The sequence below is a fragment of the Nicotiana tabacum genome, chromosome 6 (genome assembly GCF_000715075.1).
Source record: "Nicotiana tabacum cultivar K326 chromosome 6, ASM71507v2, whole genome shotgun sequence".
Classification (NCBI taxonomy): Eukaryota; Viridiplantae; Streptophyta; class Magnoliopsida; order Solanales; family Solanaceae; genus Nicotiana; species Nicotiana tabacum.
The window spans coordinates 179,039,483-179,059,353 of record NC_134085.1 but is presented as its reverse complement, the minus strand read 5'-3'; the positions used below and the strand labels follow the sequence as shown (position 1 = coordinate 179,059,353).

The following is a 19,871-nucleotide window of genomic DNA, read 5'->3' as shown; positions in this document are numbered from 1 at the left end:
CTGCCAAAATTGATATTTGATGGCGGTCTGGGGTCGATATTCGATATCGTACCCGCTGATTTCCATGGCTCATTTGGCAAGTCATCCGAGAGCTCGGGTTTATGCATTATGTTCCTCAATGGGTAAGTAGTTACAACACATATGGGTTGGCATTGAAAGTATGGTTTTATCTTCCTAGAGGCGCTTAGCAAAGCGAGCGCCAATTTTTCTAGGTGAGGATACCTAGTTTCGGCCTCGCCTAGAGTTCTGCTAACATAGTAGATAGGAAATTGCCTACCTTCTTCTTCCCGGACCAGGACTCCACTTATCGCTACCTCAGATACCGCTAAGTATAGGTACAACTGTTCATTTTCCTTCGGAGTGTGAAGTAAAGGTGGGCTCGAGAGGTACCATTTGAGTTCCTCCAAGGCTTGTTGGCACTCCGGAGTCCATGGGAAGTTATTCTTTTTCTTCAACAATGAGAAGAACCGATGGCTCTTATTGGAGGACCTCGAGATGGATCGACCCAAAATGGCTATGCATCCGATTAACCTTTGTACAGCTTTGACCTTGTCTACTATGGTAAATTCCTCTAAGACCTTGATTTTATCAGGATTGATTTCGATCTCCCGGTTGGATACCATGAATTCGAGAAATTTTTCGGATCTGACTCCGAATGCACATATTTCTGGGTTCAGATTCATATTGTATTTCTTTAGTATGTTGAAGGTTTCCTGCAAATGCTTCAAATGGTCCTATGCTCGCAGGGACTTAACCAACATATCGTCAATATAAACCTCCATCAATTTTCCTATCTGTTCTTCAAACATCCAGTTTACTAAGCGTTGGTAAGTAGCACCAGCATTTTTTAGTCAGAATGGAATTATGTTATAGCAGTAGGTGCCATACATAGTAAAGCATCCTAATCACCCGGGTCCATCCGAATTTGGTTGTCCTCGAAATAGGCGTCGAGAAAACTGAGGATCTCGTGGACGACCATCGTATCGATCATGCGACCGATGTTGGGCAAAGGGAAAGAGTCCTTGGGACATGCCTTATTAAAATCTTTATAGTCTATACACATTCTTAATTTATTCCCTTTTTTAGGGACTACCACTATGTTTGCTAACCAATCCGGGTACCTGAACTCCCGAATGGACCCTATTTTAAGGAGTTTAGATACCTCGTCTTTGAAGAATGCATTCTTGACTTAGGACTGAGGTCTCCTTTTCTGTTTGACTGGATGGAACTTCAGGTCCAAGCTCAGTTTGTGAGCAGTTATTTCTAGGGGAATCCCTATTATATCAAGGTGGGACCAAGCAAAACAATCTATGTTAGCTATAAGGAATTTAATGAATTTTTTCCTGAGCTCGGTACTTAACCCCGTGCCCAGGTATACCTTTCGATCGATCAAATGCTCGATCAATATGACCTTCTCCAGTTCTTCGACCGTCGATTTAGTGGCGTCAGAGTTATCGGGGGCTATTAAAGACTTAGGAACCCCGTAGTTGTCATACTCATCGGTCCCCTACTTCTCTAGTTGGGTTGGGGCCAGTGTTAGTAATTGCTATTTGGTTTTTTCCCTGGCGATTAAACCCAGACCTTTTGTCATTGTAAGTGCGGATATCGGGATCACCTCTTCGACCGCAAATATTTCCTTTGTGGCTAATTGCTCGCCGTAGATTGTTTTAATCCTTCCTGGCATTGGGAATTTCAACACTTTGTTCAAAGTCGAGGGTACTTCCATCATGTTGTGGATCCATGACTTCCCAAACTTAGCATTGTACCTCATATCTTTTTCGATTACATAGAACTTGGTTTCCTGAATGATCTCGGCGGTGTTCACCAGTAATGTTATCTCGCCTTTAGTGGTCTCACATGCCATGTTGAATCCATTTAAAACTCGGACTGCAGGCACGATTTGATCTTGTAGACCGAGCCATTCCATGACCCTCGATCCGAAAATGTTGGCCGAGCTACCTGGATCAATTAGCACACGCTTAACTTGAGATTTATTTATGAGTATAGATATTACCAGTGCATCATTGTGGGGTGGATGATCCCTTCAGTGTCCTCGTCGTTGAAAGACAAGGTTACCTCTAGCACGTAATCCCGAGTCTATTTTTCCCTTGTGATGGATACTTTGGTGCGTTTTAGCATCGACCCCTAGGGAACGTCGACCCCACCGATGGACATGTTAATGACGTGCTGAGGTTCTTCCCGCTCGATCTATTTATTAGAATCTCTATTCCTAAAATGATACTTGGCTCGATCGCTCAGGAACTCTCAGAGATGTCCGTTGTTGAATAGTCGGGCTACTTTCTCTCTTACTTATCGGCAATCTTCTATTCTATGGCCTTGAATGCCATAATATTTGCACATTAGGTTAGTCCCTTTGGGCTGGATCGGACTGGAGAAGTCGAGGCCATTTGGTGTCTTTGATGCGTTCCGATGGAAGATACGATGGCGGCGCCGGCGATGCTAAAATTGTACTCTGATAACCTTGGCTCTTCCTTAGGCCTGATGGGCCTGTCGAAACTGTTTTTGCTCATGATCCCCCGGTTGTTTTGACCTCGATCACTCCTTCTTTCACTTCTCATAGGGTTTTGCCCAGATCCACAACCTCTTCGGTCTCCATTGTATGGCAGATACCGATCCCTATTTGATCTTAGTTCACGATCAACGTCTCTCTTGACTCTGTCGACGACTTTGACGGTATAAACAGACCCAGAGGGGGCCCTAAGCTGATCATCTTCGACCCTGATTTTTGATTGATACCGGTTATGCACGTCAGCCCAAGTAACAGTTAGATATTCTACCAAATTTTGTTTCAACTGTTGTGAAGCCAACGAGCTTCAAACATTGAGTCCTTGGGTGAAGGCTTGAATGGCCCAATTGTCCGCGACCGGAGGTAAGTCCATCCATTCCATTTGAAACCAGGACACGAATTCTCCGAGCATCTCATTATCCCTCTGTGTCACTTTAAAAAGGTCTGACTTCCTGGTCTCGACCTTAATAGCCCCGGTGTGTGCTTTTACAAAGGAATCTGTAAGCATATCAAACGACTCAATAGAATTAGGAGGTAGGTTGTGATACGATATCATAGCTGCCTTTGACAGAGTTTCCCCAAACTTTTTCAGCAGGACAGATTCGATCTCATCATCCTCCAAGTCATTCTCTTTGATGGAACACATGTAAGAGGTCACCTGCTCATTTGGGTTGGTTGTTCCGTTGTACTTAGGAATCTCAGGCAAACGGAACTTTTTAGTGATCGATTTAGAAGCTGCGCTCGGAGGAAAAGGTTTTTGAACAAACTTTGGAATCCAGACCTTTTAATATAGGTGGTGGTCCTGGGATTTGATCGACCATAGAATTGTAGGTTTCCACCTTTTGTCATTGGCTTTGATTTTCTTCTCTTCCATTTCTACCCGTTTTTCAGCTCCTCGAGCATCTTTATGATCTCGGGGTCAGTCCTTGATTCATTTTCATTTGGCCTCTCCGTGACCAGTTCATTTCTGCGAGTGACTTTCCGGGATGGCTCGGGCTCAATTCTGCTTGGTGCGCGGCTTTGGTTCTGCAACTGGGCTATCGCTTCCTATTGAGCCTGTAACATTTCGAAGATCACCCACAAATTGATCCCATCACCTTCACCGTTGTGCATATTTTTGGCAATTGATCGAACTTCCTTGCGGACGCTGTTCTAAGGGCCGGTAGGCAAATTTGCATTGATGGCCATATGCGAGCTAGCACCGATCGGGTCCGCGACCAGAAATCTGTTGAGATCGACGGGGGGCACCTCGTTACCTGGTGCTACATTATTGTTCTCTCCATGGTGGCCGGATTCAGCATCCATGTTAGAGGGGCAGACTTGGAGTTCGACATTTCAAACTTTAACATGAAATCAAAGATACTTTAAAGAACAAGTGTAAAATAGGGTGTGTTATTGGAATTTATATCAAATTGCCGCTATTATCCTTAGTCTTTCGGTGGGCGCCAAACTGTTTACCTTCAAAATTGGATAACAATTATTTTGTAAGTGGTTTTAAGGATACGCGAATTAATTTGATACAAAGCGATAAATTGAGTTAGATTGGATAAACAAAGATAAAATGAGTTTAAACCACACGAGGAGGATAGTTCCAATCTTAGTGAAATATTCACTCTCGATCCGGGCTCGCAATGGCCAACAATGATGAACAAGAAAAAGAGCTAATAATAGAGAAGATAATAGTGTATTGCTTTGGAATGCATGTTACAATCTCTTTCATGAATTATCAGACCCCCTTTATATAGTAGGGGAATCCTACTCTAGGTACAGCTCTATAAAAGGTAAAAAATCCTCTGATTAACCGATTTTTGATTCTTCATCGATATGTGCCGAGATCCCCACTGTGATATTCGGCCGATCACAGATGTTACGGCCCTCTGTTGGCCGTGCTCGATTGCCGATAATGTTCTTCGAAGTCGTTCGAGCCTAGGACCGATCCCGAACCATGACCCCGATATTCTCGAGAGCGGGCGTCATGCTCCCGTATTCCGACTCGATGAGACTTTTGCCTCGATTTCAGTCCCTTGTCATTATGTCTCGAGCTCGGCTTATTTTGTCGGAGACCGGAGTGTATCTTGAGCCTCGATTTTACCCTATACAAATATGAAAACATGAGGTAAGCTATACAAATACCTTAACATTTTTCTCCTCTTGTTTAATAAAAATAGCAACGGGAATTTGAGACTGTATTTTTAAATTTTGTCAATGGTACCGCTTCACTTTAAAATTTGTCTCTTTTTGACTGATAAGTCTTTCTGTTTGGTCAAAGTCTTAAATGAAATTAAAATAGTTCAATCACTTTCCATTTACCGTTCAATTTGATTCACAATTCGTAGGATGATTAGTTTTGTTTCACAAAATATTCAGAAATAGTTTAAGGATTAAAAAAAAGTGTTCGAACTTCTCATTTCTCTTTTAATTAAGTGTTAAAGGTGCACATATGTCATATTGAAAATTTTGTTATCTCACATTGCTTTTCATCAGATAAATTTAACGAACAACGTCAAAGCATATCAGATAAGATTATATAATTAGCAAGGGAACTAGTAAACTCTTCAGAATATACTAATGTCTTTAATTATCTACCAATGCTTTTAATGAAACTAACAAATCATATGGTATGTCCCTTTTGACCTAAATTATTTGAAGGGCAAGTATATGGTCAACAATGAAGATGTCAATTTGTTGAAAAGTCATCAAAGTATAAAGACGCAAAGCTTCCCTACAAAAGAAAATTTTAAAAACCGACCCAACTAATGAAGCTTTCAACTCTAGGGCAAAAGCACCACCAAAAGGTGCGCTGAAATGAAAGAATTTTTTTTATCTTACCTAATTTGAGCTCTGAAAAAAAAATTCTTGGAAAATAATAATTTTTTTAATAAAACGTACGCAGTACAGAAGCATTACTAAGAGGTGCGATATGATATTCTTTTCCATTTCTTAAGAGACCTTGGATTCGAGTTTTGAGAAAGAAATTCTAGGTAGAAAAGTTCTTTTAACGAATCATAAGCAATACGAATATGAAATAGATTAGGATTAGTAAATTTCAAACACCAAATAACTAAACAAAAAACTCTCGGTGGAAAAAAGAAACTTGTTTTTCAGCGAATGATCTTGTTTCACGAGTTTTTTGTGCCACTAAAGCTACAGTAATGTATGATTTAGTTTAAAACTATTTTACATTTTTTTTTAAAATTGTTTCCTCGTCAATTTTATTTATTTGGACAGGCAGAAATGCATCTAAGGAGGTACAACTCATCCTCAATCATTCTTTGCAAAATTTGATCCCACCTTCACTTTCTCTTTTTGCATACACTTTTATTTTTTGTTTTATAGTATTCAGATTTTTGTTCCATTCATCAAATAAAGTGGGTAGCTGTTGCTTAATAAATGATTATTTTACTGGATGTCCCCAATGAATGAGCCCTCCTTTTTTCTTTTTCTAATTTTCTCTTTTATTTTCTTTTTGATCTCCTTATCACCGAAAGGTTGTGGATGTCACAAGAATATGCTTTTTCTAATAAAGAATAATAAGAAGACCTTAAAATCACACACCCATGTTTGGAACAACTAATAATCCTCTTATCAAATATCTTTGTTACCTTACAAATAACGATAAGAATATAATTATTATCCTATGATGACTGGAGCCATAACCTAAGTTTGTCTAACAGAACATTTACGAGTATGGTTTCAGGGAACAATTTCACTGCCGCTCAACATGATAAAAAAAATGTACAGAGTATATTTCTTGTACGTAATTTTATTACTTAATCTCTGTTTTATAATAACTCACGGGAAGGAATTAATGTCGACCATAACTCAAAATAATTGTTATAAGTATTTAATATTATCTCCTAAACTTAAATTAATTAAACATAGTGCATATAGGTCTTGGATATTTTATCATTTAATTCTTCATATCTGATGAGAAGTAGTATACAACTAATGCTGCACTGTGGGCCGGTCCTGGACCGGACCGGACCGGGCCTCATGGGCCTGGTGGGCCGGTTCTGGTGGGCCGGTCCTAGCGGTCCCTTAAAGCCCGAGGCGGGCTGGTCTTCTTTGTTAAGCCCACGAGCCCGGGACTGGCGGGCCTAACGACTATAATTTAAAAAAAAATTGTTTTTTTAAAAAACAGCCCAACTGCCATATTTAAAAAGTATCCGTTTGGGGCTTTTTTGACCGTTTGGTAGTTTAGAAAATGGCCATTTGGCCCCCAAACTTTATTTTAACCCCAAACTTTATATAATTACACTTTTCCCCATTTCTCAACTATAAATACCCCCTCATTCTTTCATTTTTATTCACCAATTCATCAATATCTCTCAATCTCTCTACTACAATTACTTAATTTATTGTTGAAATTTCGTGAAAAATTGTGAAGTTGTTGAATTGAAGTTTTCAAGTGTTCAACGATTTTCAATTTTCAAGAAGTTGTTCGGCAATCCGGTAAACTCGTTTCAACTCTTACGTTTTAAGAATATATTTTTGTGTGGTTTAGTTTGCATAATTATAATTAATATGGCATTTACTTTGAAAAAAATGTTTGGTAAAGGAAAAGATAAAACCGGTGAAAGTAGTGGCCAACCAACTACCCTTCCCCCGGCTCCCCGACCTAGAAAAGATAAGCAAGTTGAAAGTAGTCACCAACCTAGACGTCCTCCTCCTTCCGTAATTCTTGATAGTGATCACCCTTGTTTTCAATTTACCGATAGTGAATTTTGCCATAATGTTGCACCAGGTAAGTTTATAGCTAACACTATTGCAGATATTTGTAGATATTTTTGCTTTAATGATAAAATAATGGCAATTTCTATGGATAATGCTTCTAGTAACAGTAGTGTTATAGGCGTGCTTACAACAACACTAAATCCTGCATTTACTAATATTTTCCATGTTAGATGTATTTGTCATATTTATCATTTAATTGTCGGTGATGGTATGCGAATTTTAAACATAGAAATTGAAAAGGTTAGAATGGCTCTTAATTGGCTTTTTTATTCAAACCGTAAAAGTAGACTTAGAGAGTATTTTAAAAAATATGATGAATATGGACTTAGAGAAAGAAAGGTTCATAAACCTTGCCCGACTAGATGGAATTGTATGTACGAAAGTTTAGTAGTTGCATATGAATATAGAAACTCAATTAATGCAACGTTTAATTCTCGGGTAGGTGGTGAGGATGATGATGAAATGCTTACTACTCAAGATTGGACGAATGTTAAAATTCTTTTAGATTTTTTAGAACATTTTTAAATTGCTACAAATGCATTTTCTGGGCAATATTATCCTACTATTTCAAACTGTTTAGTTTATATTACAGCACTATCTGATTTGTTTGTTGAATTTGGTGAGGGTGGTGACATTTATGAACTTGCTATAAATGAAATGAAACAAAAGTTTAAAAAATATTTTTTCCTATCCCTCCTATTTATGGTCTTGCTGCAATGTTAATATATACACATAACATACAATATATACCACAAGAAAATATATAAGGTAATATATACACATAACATACAATATATACTACAAGAAAATATATAAGTAATAAGTTATAATATATATACATAAGATACAATATATATACTACAAGAAAATATATAAGAGAATATATATACATAACATACAATATATACTACAAGAAAATATATAAGAGGATATATATATACATAACATACAATATATACTACAAGACAATATACAAGAGAATATATATACATAACATACAATATATACTACAAGAAAATATATAAGTAATAAGTTATAATATATATACATAAGATACAATATATATACTACAAGAAAATATATAAGAGAATATATATACATAACATACAATATATACTACAAGAAAATATATAAGAGGATATATATATACATAACATACAATATATACTACAAGACAATATACAAGAGAATATATATACATAACATACAATATATACTACAAGAAAATATATAAGTAATAAGTTATAATATATATACATAAGATACAATATATATACTACAAGAAAATATATAAGAGAATATATATACATAACATACAATATATACTACAAGAAAATATATAAGAGGATATATATATACATAACATACAATATATACTACAAGACAATATACAAGAGAATATATATACATAACATACAATATATACTACAACAAAATATATAAGTAATAAGTTATAATATATATACATAAGATACAATATATATACTACAAGAAAATATATAAGAGAATATATATACATAACATACAATATATACTACAAGAAAATATATAAGGGGATATATATATACATAACATACACATACAATATATACTACAAGACAATATACAATGAAATATATATACATAACATTCTATACTAGTATACTATATATATATTGTATTGTATCACAACCAATGATATTGTATCACAACCTACCCCCATGTTATTAATTTATTATGCCTGACAATTTAGTGTTTTACTATTGTTTTGTTATTTTTCTTTTTCGTCAAGCACTTTAATAATTAGATTTCTACATACATACTACATATATATTTTTAATATAGCCATGATACTACAATAAATTGCCTTACAAAAAAAAAAAACCTAGTAGGCCCGCGAAGCTCACGAGCCCGACCCGTTTAGCCCAGGACAACATGGGCTTAGGCTCGTCACGGGCCGGTTCCACCCGATGAGCCCACGAAGCCCGGGACCGCCAGAGCCCATGCCCATGAAGTCCGGCCCGTTTGGCCCACGAAGGCCCGGGCCCGGCCCAGAATACAGTACTATATACAACTACACATGGCAGCATAGCAGTTTAAGGAGAATAATTCAAAAGGCATATATCTATAATCTATGTGAATGCAACTTTTATATTTTTAAAAAGTTAAAGCCAGTCTAGTTTAATTATAGACGGTATAATATGTAAAAGGAAAAAGGGAAACAAATCATCTTTTCACCAAAAAAGAAAAGAAAAAGAAGAATAAAACAGACTTTTGAAGCAAAGAGAGGGTAAAAATTGCACTGGCGCCCCCTTTCTCCTCCTCCTCCTCCTCCTCCTTCTTCTTCTTCTTTCTTCAGCTGCTGCTGTTGGTGCTGCTGTGAAACTTCAGTTCAAGGGATGATTGCCATAAGTATATTTATTCGATTATTTAATAAATAATTATATAAGTTAGTAGACAATAATTTATAAATATTTCCACGTACGGGAAGTTTAAGGTCACACCTAGTGATTCTTTTCATGATAATTTTGTTCTTTTCACGTTTATTGCTTTCAAAATTTATGATTTAGATACTGTTGGCAATTTGATTATTTATCTAGTATGTTAGAAAGCTTTTTCAAAAATTTCAGCTTAGATAGTGCTTAAATTTTTAGAAATGAACTAAATAACTTCAGCATCTTCTGCTGAAGTTTTTGAAAAAGCTTTATGACAAAACTAATGAATCCAAGACAAAAAAACTTTAGCTTATTTAGTGCTGAAGTTTTTATCAATGAACTAAATAACTTCAGCATCTTCTGCTGAAGTTTTTGAAAAAGCTTAATGACAAAACTAATGAATCCAGGACAAAAAACTTCAGCTTATTTAGTTCTGAAGTTTTTATAAATGAACTAAATAACTTCAGCATCTTCTGCTGAAGTTTTTGAAAACGCTTAATGAAAAAACTAATGAATCCAGGACAAAAAAAAATCAACAAATAGAGAACAAAACTTCAGCTACTATGCTTATGTTTAGCAATTACAAACAAAAACTTCAGCTACTATGCTTAAGTTCAGCAAGTACAAACAAAAACTTCAGCATACTTGGTTCAGCAATTTTTGCTAATTCAGGCCCGTCTGCTAGAATGCTAAAGTTGCGTAATTGTCTTTGCTACTTCAGCCCCGAATGCTGAAGTTATGTGAAAAAGTGGATACGCTTGCAATTTTTTTTTACAAAACGGGCACAAGTTAAAACGTGACCCAAAAAACGGGTATAAATGCAAATGCCCCAGAGAGAGAAGACAAATACATGAATTGGGCTGGGGCCAATTCCATCGTACCGCATTGAAGCCCCCTAAATGGTTTGATCGTAACCAAATAAAAGCCCAAACATTTTTATTAAATTTCTACGGTAGCAATTTAATGAAGGTGGAATTGCCACGTAGGTGCAGCCGTTAACATGAACAAAAACATAGGACTTATTACATCCTCATCATTTTTCTGCATTGGCAAAATATGCAAATGGCTTTCAAAGTGGCAGCGCGTCCTGTTGTTAGACAAGCCAACATAGCTCTGCTCTTACTTCCTCCTCATTATCGCACTACCAAATCCCACGCTGCTTCTTCTTCTTCACAGGTTCTCCACAATTCATTCTCTCTACTGAATCAAAATGGTAAAAACTTTTCATCCACGTGTCAATTTTTCTTGATTTTGCTGGCTTAAGAGATAATTCTCTGATTCCTTACATTATCATAATTATGAAACTTAGGCTAATTCCCATTTCTATTTCTAAAATTCTCAGGACCAAGATATTCGATCAGGGCAATCAGTGGAACGACTGTGGATCCCGTTGCACCCAAGAAGGATAATGAAGACCACGAAAACTGGAAAATTAAGATGCTTTATGATGGGGACTGTCCCTTATGCATGCGTGAGGTATGTTTAAGTAAATTAATTAATTAATTCTTCTCCGCTCGCCTGTTCTGTTCCATGTAATGGAGGACAATTTTTCTTTTAATTCTTTGAATTACTAATAAGAGATGCTGCTCTATTATATATTGGATGATGGTTTTGTTAGGTTGACATGTTAAAGGAGAGGAACAAAGGTTATGGAACAATCAAATTTGTGAACATTAGTTCTGATGAATACAGCCCAGGGGAGAATGAAGGCCTTGATTATAAGACAGTATGTTCCTTAACTGCCTTTGGTATGTAGTGAACTTAAACCATTCATCAGTTATAAGTAAGTACACCCTGTTTAATTATCTAGCAAGTACCTAGTTATACTAAACTCATGCATTGCCTAGCAGCTCATAGTTTTATCCAGATTTTTTTTAAATTTGTTATGCCGCTGGCGTCCGGGCCAGATTGTGCACACCTTGACTATTTCACTTGATACTTGTTACCAGGGGCGGATTCAGTTCAATAGCTACGGGTTCCCGTGAACCCCGTAGCTTTTGTCTAGAAGTTGTATTTGTATTGAAAAATTCATTAAATGTATAAAAATATTTAGCTTGGAACCCAGTCCGTTTATCTAGTTAGTATTGTATATTAACTCGAGATTTTTGTAGGAACCCATAAACCTAAAATTCTGGATCCGCCTCTGCTTGTTACCTCCCACCAGCACATGTACTGAGTCTGCCACTATGACTTACGCAGATGGGACTAAATCACTGTTTATCCATCATTTTCTTCTGTATCCATTGCTCGAGCTCCCCTTGTTTTTCAAGAAGCAATGACAATTTTATCACCAATTGTTTAGGTTATGGGAACAATACATGCAATATTATCGGATGGAACTGTGGTTACAAATGTCGAGGTTTGGCAAATTTTGATACTTATAATTCTCTCCTTCATATTCGAAAGTTTACATTTGTTTTCTCTTTTATTACTGGTTTAGGCATTTAGACGGCTCTATGAAGCAGTTGGGTTAGGATGGGTGTATGCCATTACAAAATATGAACCTGTAAGTCCTCTTCAATTCTAACTTTTTATTATTGTGCCACTCCAGTTGACATTTCTCATGAAAGATTGTGATTTGCAGATTGCAACTATTGCTGATACTGTGTATGGAGTCTGGGCAAAGTATCGTCTTCAGATAACAGGTTAATCCCATTTGATTGTTATGTTTCAAACTGTCCATATAAAGAAGTCTCGAGATAAAGAGCAGATGGATCTTATCCCCTTTATAGAACCCTTATTCCTATAGATCACATGCATACATGGATATCAGATATCTATATTAGTAGTTACTGCCCTCAACCATTTGGAAATCTTTAATGCAGTAGTATTTTGTTTCTCAGTTTTTACAATTAATTTTTAAGCAGTTTAAAAAAAAATCATCATGGAATGACAGAAGGAAAGTTTTTTCCAAAAACTAACTATTTCGAGGGAACATCATTGAAAGAATTCTAATGGCATTACATTTGTTGTGATATCTTATCATGCCATCATTTTGCACTTTAGAAACCCCAGCTTATAGTCTATAAAACAATTTCCTGAAGTGGTATTTCTTGTTACAGGTCGACCACCTTTAGAAGAAGTTCTATTGGCACGAAACAATAAGGTGGGTAAAGACTACAGTGTCCCTATATGGTCATCATTTTCTTTAAGCTAAGTTCTTAGTTATTGCAGTTCATGCCATTTAAAGGATTTCAACTAAACGCATAATCACAAAGAAAGCCCTTTTTTGTCCCTGCCAGTCAATGTATTTATTACACGAGTACCTTTCTCAACCTTTCAGTTGATATGCCGGCTGCATCATGTACTGGCTTCAGATCCATTAATATTTGGAACCTACTGATGCATTCAGCTTTTTCCTCCTGTCAGCATTGAAGAAAAATGCTGTTTAGATTTTTGAATCTCATGTCTGACACATGGAAATTGAATAAGATCTGGAGAGAATGAAATATTACACTTTATTTCCCTTTCTGGCAGAAAACAAACCTGATTTAGATCTTTAGTTTGTCTTTGACTAACATGTTGAACTTATGTCAGAAGACATTCAATAGATAAAGCATAAGGAGGAGCATTTTGTTTGAACTATGTTTTGGTACAGGTGGAGGGCTGCAAACTACTAAGATGTTGCCTTTGTTGTTTCTTTCTATACAGGAGGAAATGTGCAAGGAAAGCAAGGCTTGCAAAATGTAAGAGTTTCAGAATGTTGGAGCCATCGGATGTTTATCAACAGAGTCAGATCTACTTCTACGCTCTTGCTGAAGCTGATATAGAGTACAAATATGGAAGGCCTTACAGTTGCTTTAGTCTTTTCAGCAATTACTATAGAATTGTATACAGCACTTGTTTTCTATTTTTCTACATATTTCAAGAATAGAAGAATATACCAGAATATACAGAAATTTCTCCAATAGTTGGTCAAATGATGTAGTTAACAAATGTATCCTTTTAATTCTCTGAATTAACTGATTTAAGAAAAAGAAAGAAGAAAAGGAAGAGGATTTTCCTCCTTGTTCTTGAGAAGTCCTACATACCTCGTCATGGCATGTGTTCTGCCAGCAGGTGAATCCCAAAAGCAATTCATCTCTGCAGTATTGGTCATGGCATTAGAATGAGATCTATCATGTCAAAATGGTCATAAATGGAAGCTCATAAAATAACCAGGTGCAGTTGTTCAGCAAATCATTTCTGATAAGATAACTAACTGCGATCAATAATTTCTACATTGTCAGGATTCAGAGGACTTCTACGAGGAGTAATAATGAAATAAGGCGACATGTATGATTTCTCTAAGTTAGAAATTCAGCCAACATGAGAACATCACTTGAGAAGGCATAGAAGCAGTTTGTAAGGATTAAGAGTGGCATTGGTAGAAAGAACAAAGCCCTGAGTTTCTCTCGTGGAGAACTTTAAGTAGCGCTAGTTGAGGACCTCAGAAACGGAGAGACAGATAAAAACTTAGTGCTAGTTGAGGACATCAGAAACGGAGAGACAGATAAAAACTAGTACAAACTAAACCAAAAAAACTAAGTTGATTACAGGAATACAAAGAAGATAATAGGAGGTGTAGTACACGTTATATGAGATAGCTGTGACAGCATTTCAATAGGTAATACCTTTGAGAGGATATCCCAATGGTGAGAATTATTTACACTTCGAGCTCAACTAGTAACTTTAAAGAGGTGCTCAATGAAAATTCATTTTCCTAGTATGTAGCTTGAAAAATAAGAAAATACTACAACAAATTACGAGAGAGAGAGAGAGAGCAAGAAGGCATACGCTAGCATCGAGTAATTTCCAAGTCACTTTTACGTGTTAGTAGCAAATAACTTGTCTTATTTTTAAGATCACATTTTAAGAAGGCTTTACCTACAGATATCCATTGACTGATCTGATAGTATGAAAAAATCTTATACTGATGGTGTTTATAGCTTAAACTCTTTCCATATTACTAGAGCAACAAGTTATTTTTCTTTGATAAGCATAAAAAGAATCATACCTGTGTTGTCTCTACATTTCTTTTTGTTGCAGTTCTATTCAATGCATCCAGTCCAAATCTCCAGCAACTTGTTGACTATTTTCTCAACAAGTCAATTAGTACTTCCCCACGCGACTTTAGTTTTCCTTTCTTGACTGGCTATTCGAGCTCCACCTGGTAAAATATAGCTCAAGTAATATGAACACAAAGTCTTGCCTCACCAAGTATTATTTCAACCCCCTTTGTTGTTGGCTACAGTCATATGAAGCAACTTTGGCTACAGTACAAATAAACTTATTCTAAAAGGGAATAAAAGAGAAGCATATAGTATTGAACTGAGTGGAGAGCAACAAAAAGATGGCTTCTTATATAGGAGTTGAGATTTCACGAAATAAAGACTTAGTTATTGGGATTCTTAATTATGAGACGATCATCAATAATATTCGATATAATTAACCTTGATATGAAATGAATCTAAACACATTCAAACATACAACGGTATTAGACTTTAAACATGCTAACATGCACCTATATACATGCCCTCTTAAAGTAATTTGAGAAATGCTAAGTGAAGTGCTACAGGTTAAAAAATGAAGATTTCAAAGCAGCACTGCAGCAGAACAACGAGTAATTAAGAATCTGCAGGAAAAAAGTTACGTTTTCCTGTCTATGATGAAGAGCTCTGGGATGTATCCTACCAACTGATAACATCACGAGAGTAGTCAAAACTCTTTCTACTATAGCACTTAAAAATCTTTAGCAATCAGAAAAATCACTAAGAAAAAATGGACCTGCTGTCAAACCCTTTAGTGACAGACTAAAGCCACAGAATCAAACGATTTTCCGCTTCTTCAGAACTTGAATATCTAATGCTGCAGCTCTTCTTCTTGCACAGAGCAATATTAAGACACCGAACAACAATCTCCACCGCCTCTGCGCTTTTACCATAGATGCAGAAGAATCATGAGGTTGATGAGCATCGGATTCAGAAACAAAGTCTTCACACCCGAAGTTGCATTCATTAATCAAATAATCTTGGAATGAAGGACTATACAATGGGAAGTTGGAGAAATCCAGGTTACTGATACTGGTGGAACCACAACCATTCGGACTGACTGCACTTGCAAGTCTGGAGGTATGACAATGTCCATCACTTATTCTTAAATTCTCAATACCATTGTTGGTGCTAGGAACCTCTCGACTTGGAGAATTCAAAGGGTTCGTTGATGGCGATATTTGAGAAAGATATTGCACAAGAGATGTCTCATCATCAACCGGTACCACAAGATCCCAATGGTCACATGCAGATACTAGCAGCCTCTGAGCTTTAGCCTGTCAATCTCACTCCATAATAGTAAGAAAACAGCAATAGAAATGAAATAAGAGCACCAAAAGTAAAAATAGGGAATTGGAGAAAAGTTTGGTCCAAAATTCGTGCCTTATCTCTTTCAGATAACTGATGCATAGGTTGAAAATGGAAGTCCAGAACAAGCCCTAGTACCTCTCCTACAATGTTAAAAACCACTCCTTCCTTTTCTTGAAGGTCAATGAAAGAATACATCCGTTCATTAATTATGCATCTTCGAGCGTGGCTAATTGTCTCCTCCAATATCTTTGGCTTTAGATTAAGTACCTGAAAATCAACAAATACATAAGTCACCAGCTTTAGGTTGTAATGAGGGTTAAACATGTCTGTACAATGAAAAATTGTTCTGAGATTGTTTATCTTAATGCTAAGTAATACAAAGGTTAAATTGACAGTATCAATCCTTGATATCATAGTAGGTCTAGGTATCCAATCGATGAGTTAGAAAGTTTTCATAGTTAACCCTTGAAGATGTATTCAGTTCAGAAACAAATAAATATGTTTATTTCGGTAGAAATCACTCCCTAAGGAGAAACTTAAAACGAAAAGACAAAACTAATTACACATTTGAGTCGCTCATGGTCTTTGAGGAGCAAAATCAGAAAGTCCTCTACTGTGTCGACATTTTCATCCCGGAGGCGCTTCTTACTGCCTCTGCCTACGTTCTTTAACCGCTGTACCCCATCATATAGAGATGGTGGATCATGCTTCTCATAATCTGCAAAGAGAACCAACAGCAATCAGTATGCACTCTAACATATTAGATCTTGTAATTGTTTAATTTCTCAGCTTTATCTTACCTGTTGTGCCTCATCAGTACTGAAATATAGAGAAAACTAAGAAAATTTAGTTAATCACATTTAGGTCTGAGTCTAATCTCCACGTGCAAGGCCACAACATGCCACAACTTTTAGAGGTCCACCTTCGTAGCCAACTTTACTCACATAGTTTTAACCATGCTACCATATATGTTACCAAGTTAGATTGATTAACTCCGATATGTGCCTGCTCCGATATGTCCCCTAAACTGTAATCTAGAATTCTGATACTCGTCTAGTATAAAAATTTCACAGGGAAAATTTCCTGAGAAGCTATAGTAAGATTTTCTTTTCAAAACTTTGACCCCGCAATCACCCTCCTTTATCTGCTTATATCGTGTAAATAGTGCTACTTACATTGCTGGCGCCCATCCTTGACAGTGAAAGATTCAGTCCTTGCTTCTTTTACTTGAATACCATTGAAAGTGTCAACGATTCTTGCACCTAGCCTGAACATACCCGTCCTCATGTAGATTGAAGAATGTGTAAATCTGAGCTTATCTATAGAACCAATGCCTTTATTAAGTCTCACATGTACAGTTTCTGCAAGAAGAGACTTATTTCCTTCCCTCTCTCGGACAATATTTCTACAGAACTCTTCAGCTGTCCAATTACCTCCATCATCATCTCCAAAATCTCCCATAAGAACAACTATTTCCACTTTAGCTGAGGCTTCTGCTCCAGATTCAACAATTTCCCCAGTATGATCATTAACTAAAGCCACTTCAATAGCATTACCTCCTCCTCCTTTAATTTCCACTCCAGTAAGTACAGGGTCGGATACCTTTGTCAAGAACTTTAACTTCAAGCTTCTTGGTTTGGGAGCTTGAATACCTTTCTCAGTGTTTCTGGATATGAGATTGACAATCAAATACTATCACTGGCTAAATGGAATATACGAATAGAGAAAAAAACAGAGAATGTCCCTTACCCCTTGGCAGTCAAAAACTTCTTCTCTGCCAGTTCAAGTTCGTGTTTTACCTGGACAGAGAAAGTAGATTAAGAAGAAGTCTTTGCAAGAAGAACATCAACTTCATAACAACTAAGTCCCCAAGAATTAAGAAGCATATGCTTTCTGGAGCAATAGCCACCGGATAGGAAATATTCACTAAAACACTTTCATGTTTTAGGTGACGCTTGTTTTGAAAAATTGAAGAGTTTGAAGAACAAAACACCACCTTAATGATTCCAAATCGAACCTGTAAAGTCACTGATTAACAACAACAACAACAACAACAACAACAACAACAACAAAAAAACCCGTGAATTCTCACAAGTGGGATCGAGGGAGGATAGTATGTATTTAGACCTTACCCCTACCCTGGGAGGACAGAGTGGTTGTTTCCGATAGACCCTTGGCCCCTCAGCTAAATAAAAGATGAAAAGAAGATAACAAGTAACCGTAAAGTCATTGATTCATAGGACAAATTAGCAACTATTCCCCTGCCTAACATCAGGTGAATGTTTCACCTGTAGGCCAGTTTTCTTGATTTTCCCAATAATATTTATTGATACTAGTCAATCTTTTACTAACTTGACTAAATTTGGTAGACTGAAATGCTAGAGATCAAAATCCATTGTAATATCATCTATGAGAATGTAAGCATCTGACAGAATCATTGTGATGAAACTTGACTATAAACTAGAGCGAATTCATAGATTTGAAGTTTGAGTACAGTCTAATTGATCATATAAACTTACTGCTCAGAAGTTCAAGAATTGTACTTACAACATTACGAATCAAATTCTCCAACTTTGGCTTCAAAACGCGGTCAAAGGTCTGGATAACCATCACCTCCAGCAATTTCTTCATCCTATTAACAAAAAATCAAAGAACGCAAGAATTAAGAAAAACATAAACCAGAAACTTGTCGAAGCAACAACAAGCAGAAGCAATTGCCTGATAAAGAAAAAGAAACATCAAGCTGAAGCGACTGTCACATAAAGAAAAAATCTTGAATTTATTGGGAAAGAATATTGGCAAATAAGCAGAATCCATTTAATCAGTGGAAAAGAAAAAGAAAGAGAAAAAAGGTCGTTGAGTAAGAATATTCAGTTCACAAACAGAAAGCCAGTCAGATTATTGATCAAATCCTACAACATATGCTCAGCACTGCGTGGTTTAAGGGTAAACGAGATGAGAGTTGACTTACGTTGGTGAAGAGAAAAAGGGTAACAGCTCATCCTCTGAATTGCTGTTCTGTGTTCCTAATTCCTGAGAATTCGACATTATGTCATTCATGGAAAGTTTAAAACTCAAAAGTTGTTGGATAGTAGCAAGAACAAATCTAAAGTAGTTTATGATTGGGAGATATGGAAGTGAATAGGTAGAAAGACATACATATATATATATATACATAGTAGGGAGTGAAGACTTTTCTTGATATAGAGTGACTAGGAAAGTGGGTCCCAAAGAATGCGTGTTCCTAAAAGAAAAGAGCCGACCCAATTGAGAGGAATACACTCTCCTACACCATCTATGCCGTCGTTGCCCTTGCCCTAGACTTTGTTTGTACAATTCAATCAAGAAATTTAATCTTTTTATCCTAAGGCTTTTGATCGAGTTTTGTATGATTTTAATTTACTAATAGTTTCAAAACCTTACACAACTATATAGTGTGAATAAGTCACAACTACTATACCAAAAATTATGACAGTCACCAAATAATAAATAAGACAATAAAGCAATAATAAAAGAAACACCAGAATTTACGAGGTTCAGCCATTTTTGCCTACTCCTCGGACACAACCAATATTTTATTCCACTCCAAAAATACAAGTGAAATAATACTAAAGAGAGAAGATACAAATGTCTTAAGAAAATAAATAGGCAAATGAGAGGTGTGTTTAATTCCTAAACATTAGACCTCCTTTTATAGGGTAAAGCACCAACCAAAATTGGTACTTCACCGATGTGGGATTTTTGCCATTCAACAAATCTCCACCTTGGCAAAATTTCACATCTTCAATTTTCTCTCAATAACAAAATTTTAGTTGTGTCTTCATCTTCAATCTTCAATGTTCAACAATGTTGATC

The 19,871-nt window shown here is 36.3% G+C and overlaps 2 protein-coding genes across 4 annotated transcripts; one reads left to right on the top strand and one right to left on the bottom strand.

Annotated features, from left to right (window-relative positions):
• Positions 1–10,215: 10,215 nt before the first annotated feature.
• On the bottom strand, positions 10,216–19,167 carry LOC107800950 (calmodulin-binding protein 60 A). 2 transcript variants are annotated; one of them, XM_016624221.2, is made up of 10 exons: positions 18,988–19,167; positions 18,564–18,648; positions 17,766–17,815; positions 17,192–17,682; positions 16,580–16,734; positions 16,089–16,283; positions 14,672–15,982; positions 13,707–13,758; positions 12,942–13,037; positions 10,216–10,875 (listed from the first exon to the last, which is right to left on the bottom strand). In XM_016624221.2, the coding sequence occupies exons 1-7, from the start codon at positions 19,074–19,076 to the stop codon at positions 15,482–15,484; spliced, it is 1,566 nt and encodes a 521-aa protein (XP_016479707.1). In that variant the 5' UTR covers positions 19,077–19,167; the 3' UTR covers positions 10,216–10,875; positions 12,942–13,037; positions 13,707–13,758; positions 14,672–15,481. The 2 variants fall into 2 exon arrangements, with proteins under 2 accessions (XP_016479707.1, XP_075112138.1); XM_075256037.1 differs by lacking the exon at positions 10,216–10,875 and having other exon boundaries at positions 13,002–13,037; positions 14,672–14,824; positions 15,442–15,982.
• Positions 10,732–13,583, top strand: LOC107800951 (uncharacterized protein At5g50100, chloroplastic). 2 transcript variants are annotated; one of them, XM_016624223.2, is made up of 8 exons: positions 10,732–10,888; positions 11,018–11,151; positions 11,294–11,401; positions 11,978–12,034; positions 12,116–12,181; positions 12,260–12,320; positions 12,738–12,781; positions 13,327–13,583. In XM_016624223.2, exons 1-8 carry the CDS (start codon positions 10,732–10,734, stop codon positions 13,363–13,365), a joined length of 666 nt encoding a protein of 221 aa, XP_016479709.1. In that variant the 3' UTR covers positions 13,366–13,583. The 2 variants fall into 2 exon arrangements, with proteins under 2 accessions (XP_016479709.1, XP_016479708.1); XM_016624222.2 differs by lacking the exon at positions 13,327–13,583 and having other exon boundaries at positions 12,738–12,875.
• Positions 19,168–19,871: the final 704 nt, after the last annotated feature.

Excerpts from the sequence above, each read along its gene's own strand:
- LOC107800951 (XM_016624222.2), top strand. The coding sequence starts at position 10,732 with ATGCAAATGGCTTTCAAAGTGGCAGCGCGTCCTGTTGTTAGACAAGCC. Across the intron at positions 11,402-11,977 it reads AAGGCCTTGATTATAAGACA|GTTATGGGAACAATACATGC; the intron begins GTATGTTCCTTA and ends CCAATTGTTTAG. Across the intron at positions 12,035-12,115 it reads CTGTGGTTACAAATGTCGAG|GCATTTAGACGGCTCTATGA; the intron begins GTTTGGCAAATT and ends TTACTGGTTTAG.
- LOC107800950 (XM_016624221.2), bottom strand. The coding sequence starts at position 19,076 with ATGAATGACATAATGTCGAATTCTCAGGAATTAGGAACACAGAACAGC. Across the intron at positions 17,816-18,563 it reads AGAATTTGATTCGTAATGTT|GTAAAACACGAACTTGAACT; the intron begins GTAAGTACAATT and ends TTCTCTGTCCAG. Across the intron at positions 16,284-16,579 it reads ACCATGAGCGACTCAAATGT|GTACTTAATCTAAAGCCAAA; the intron begins GTAATTAGTTTT and ends GTTGATTTTCAG.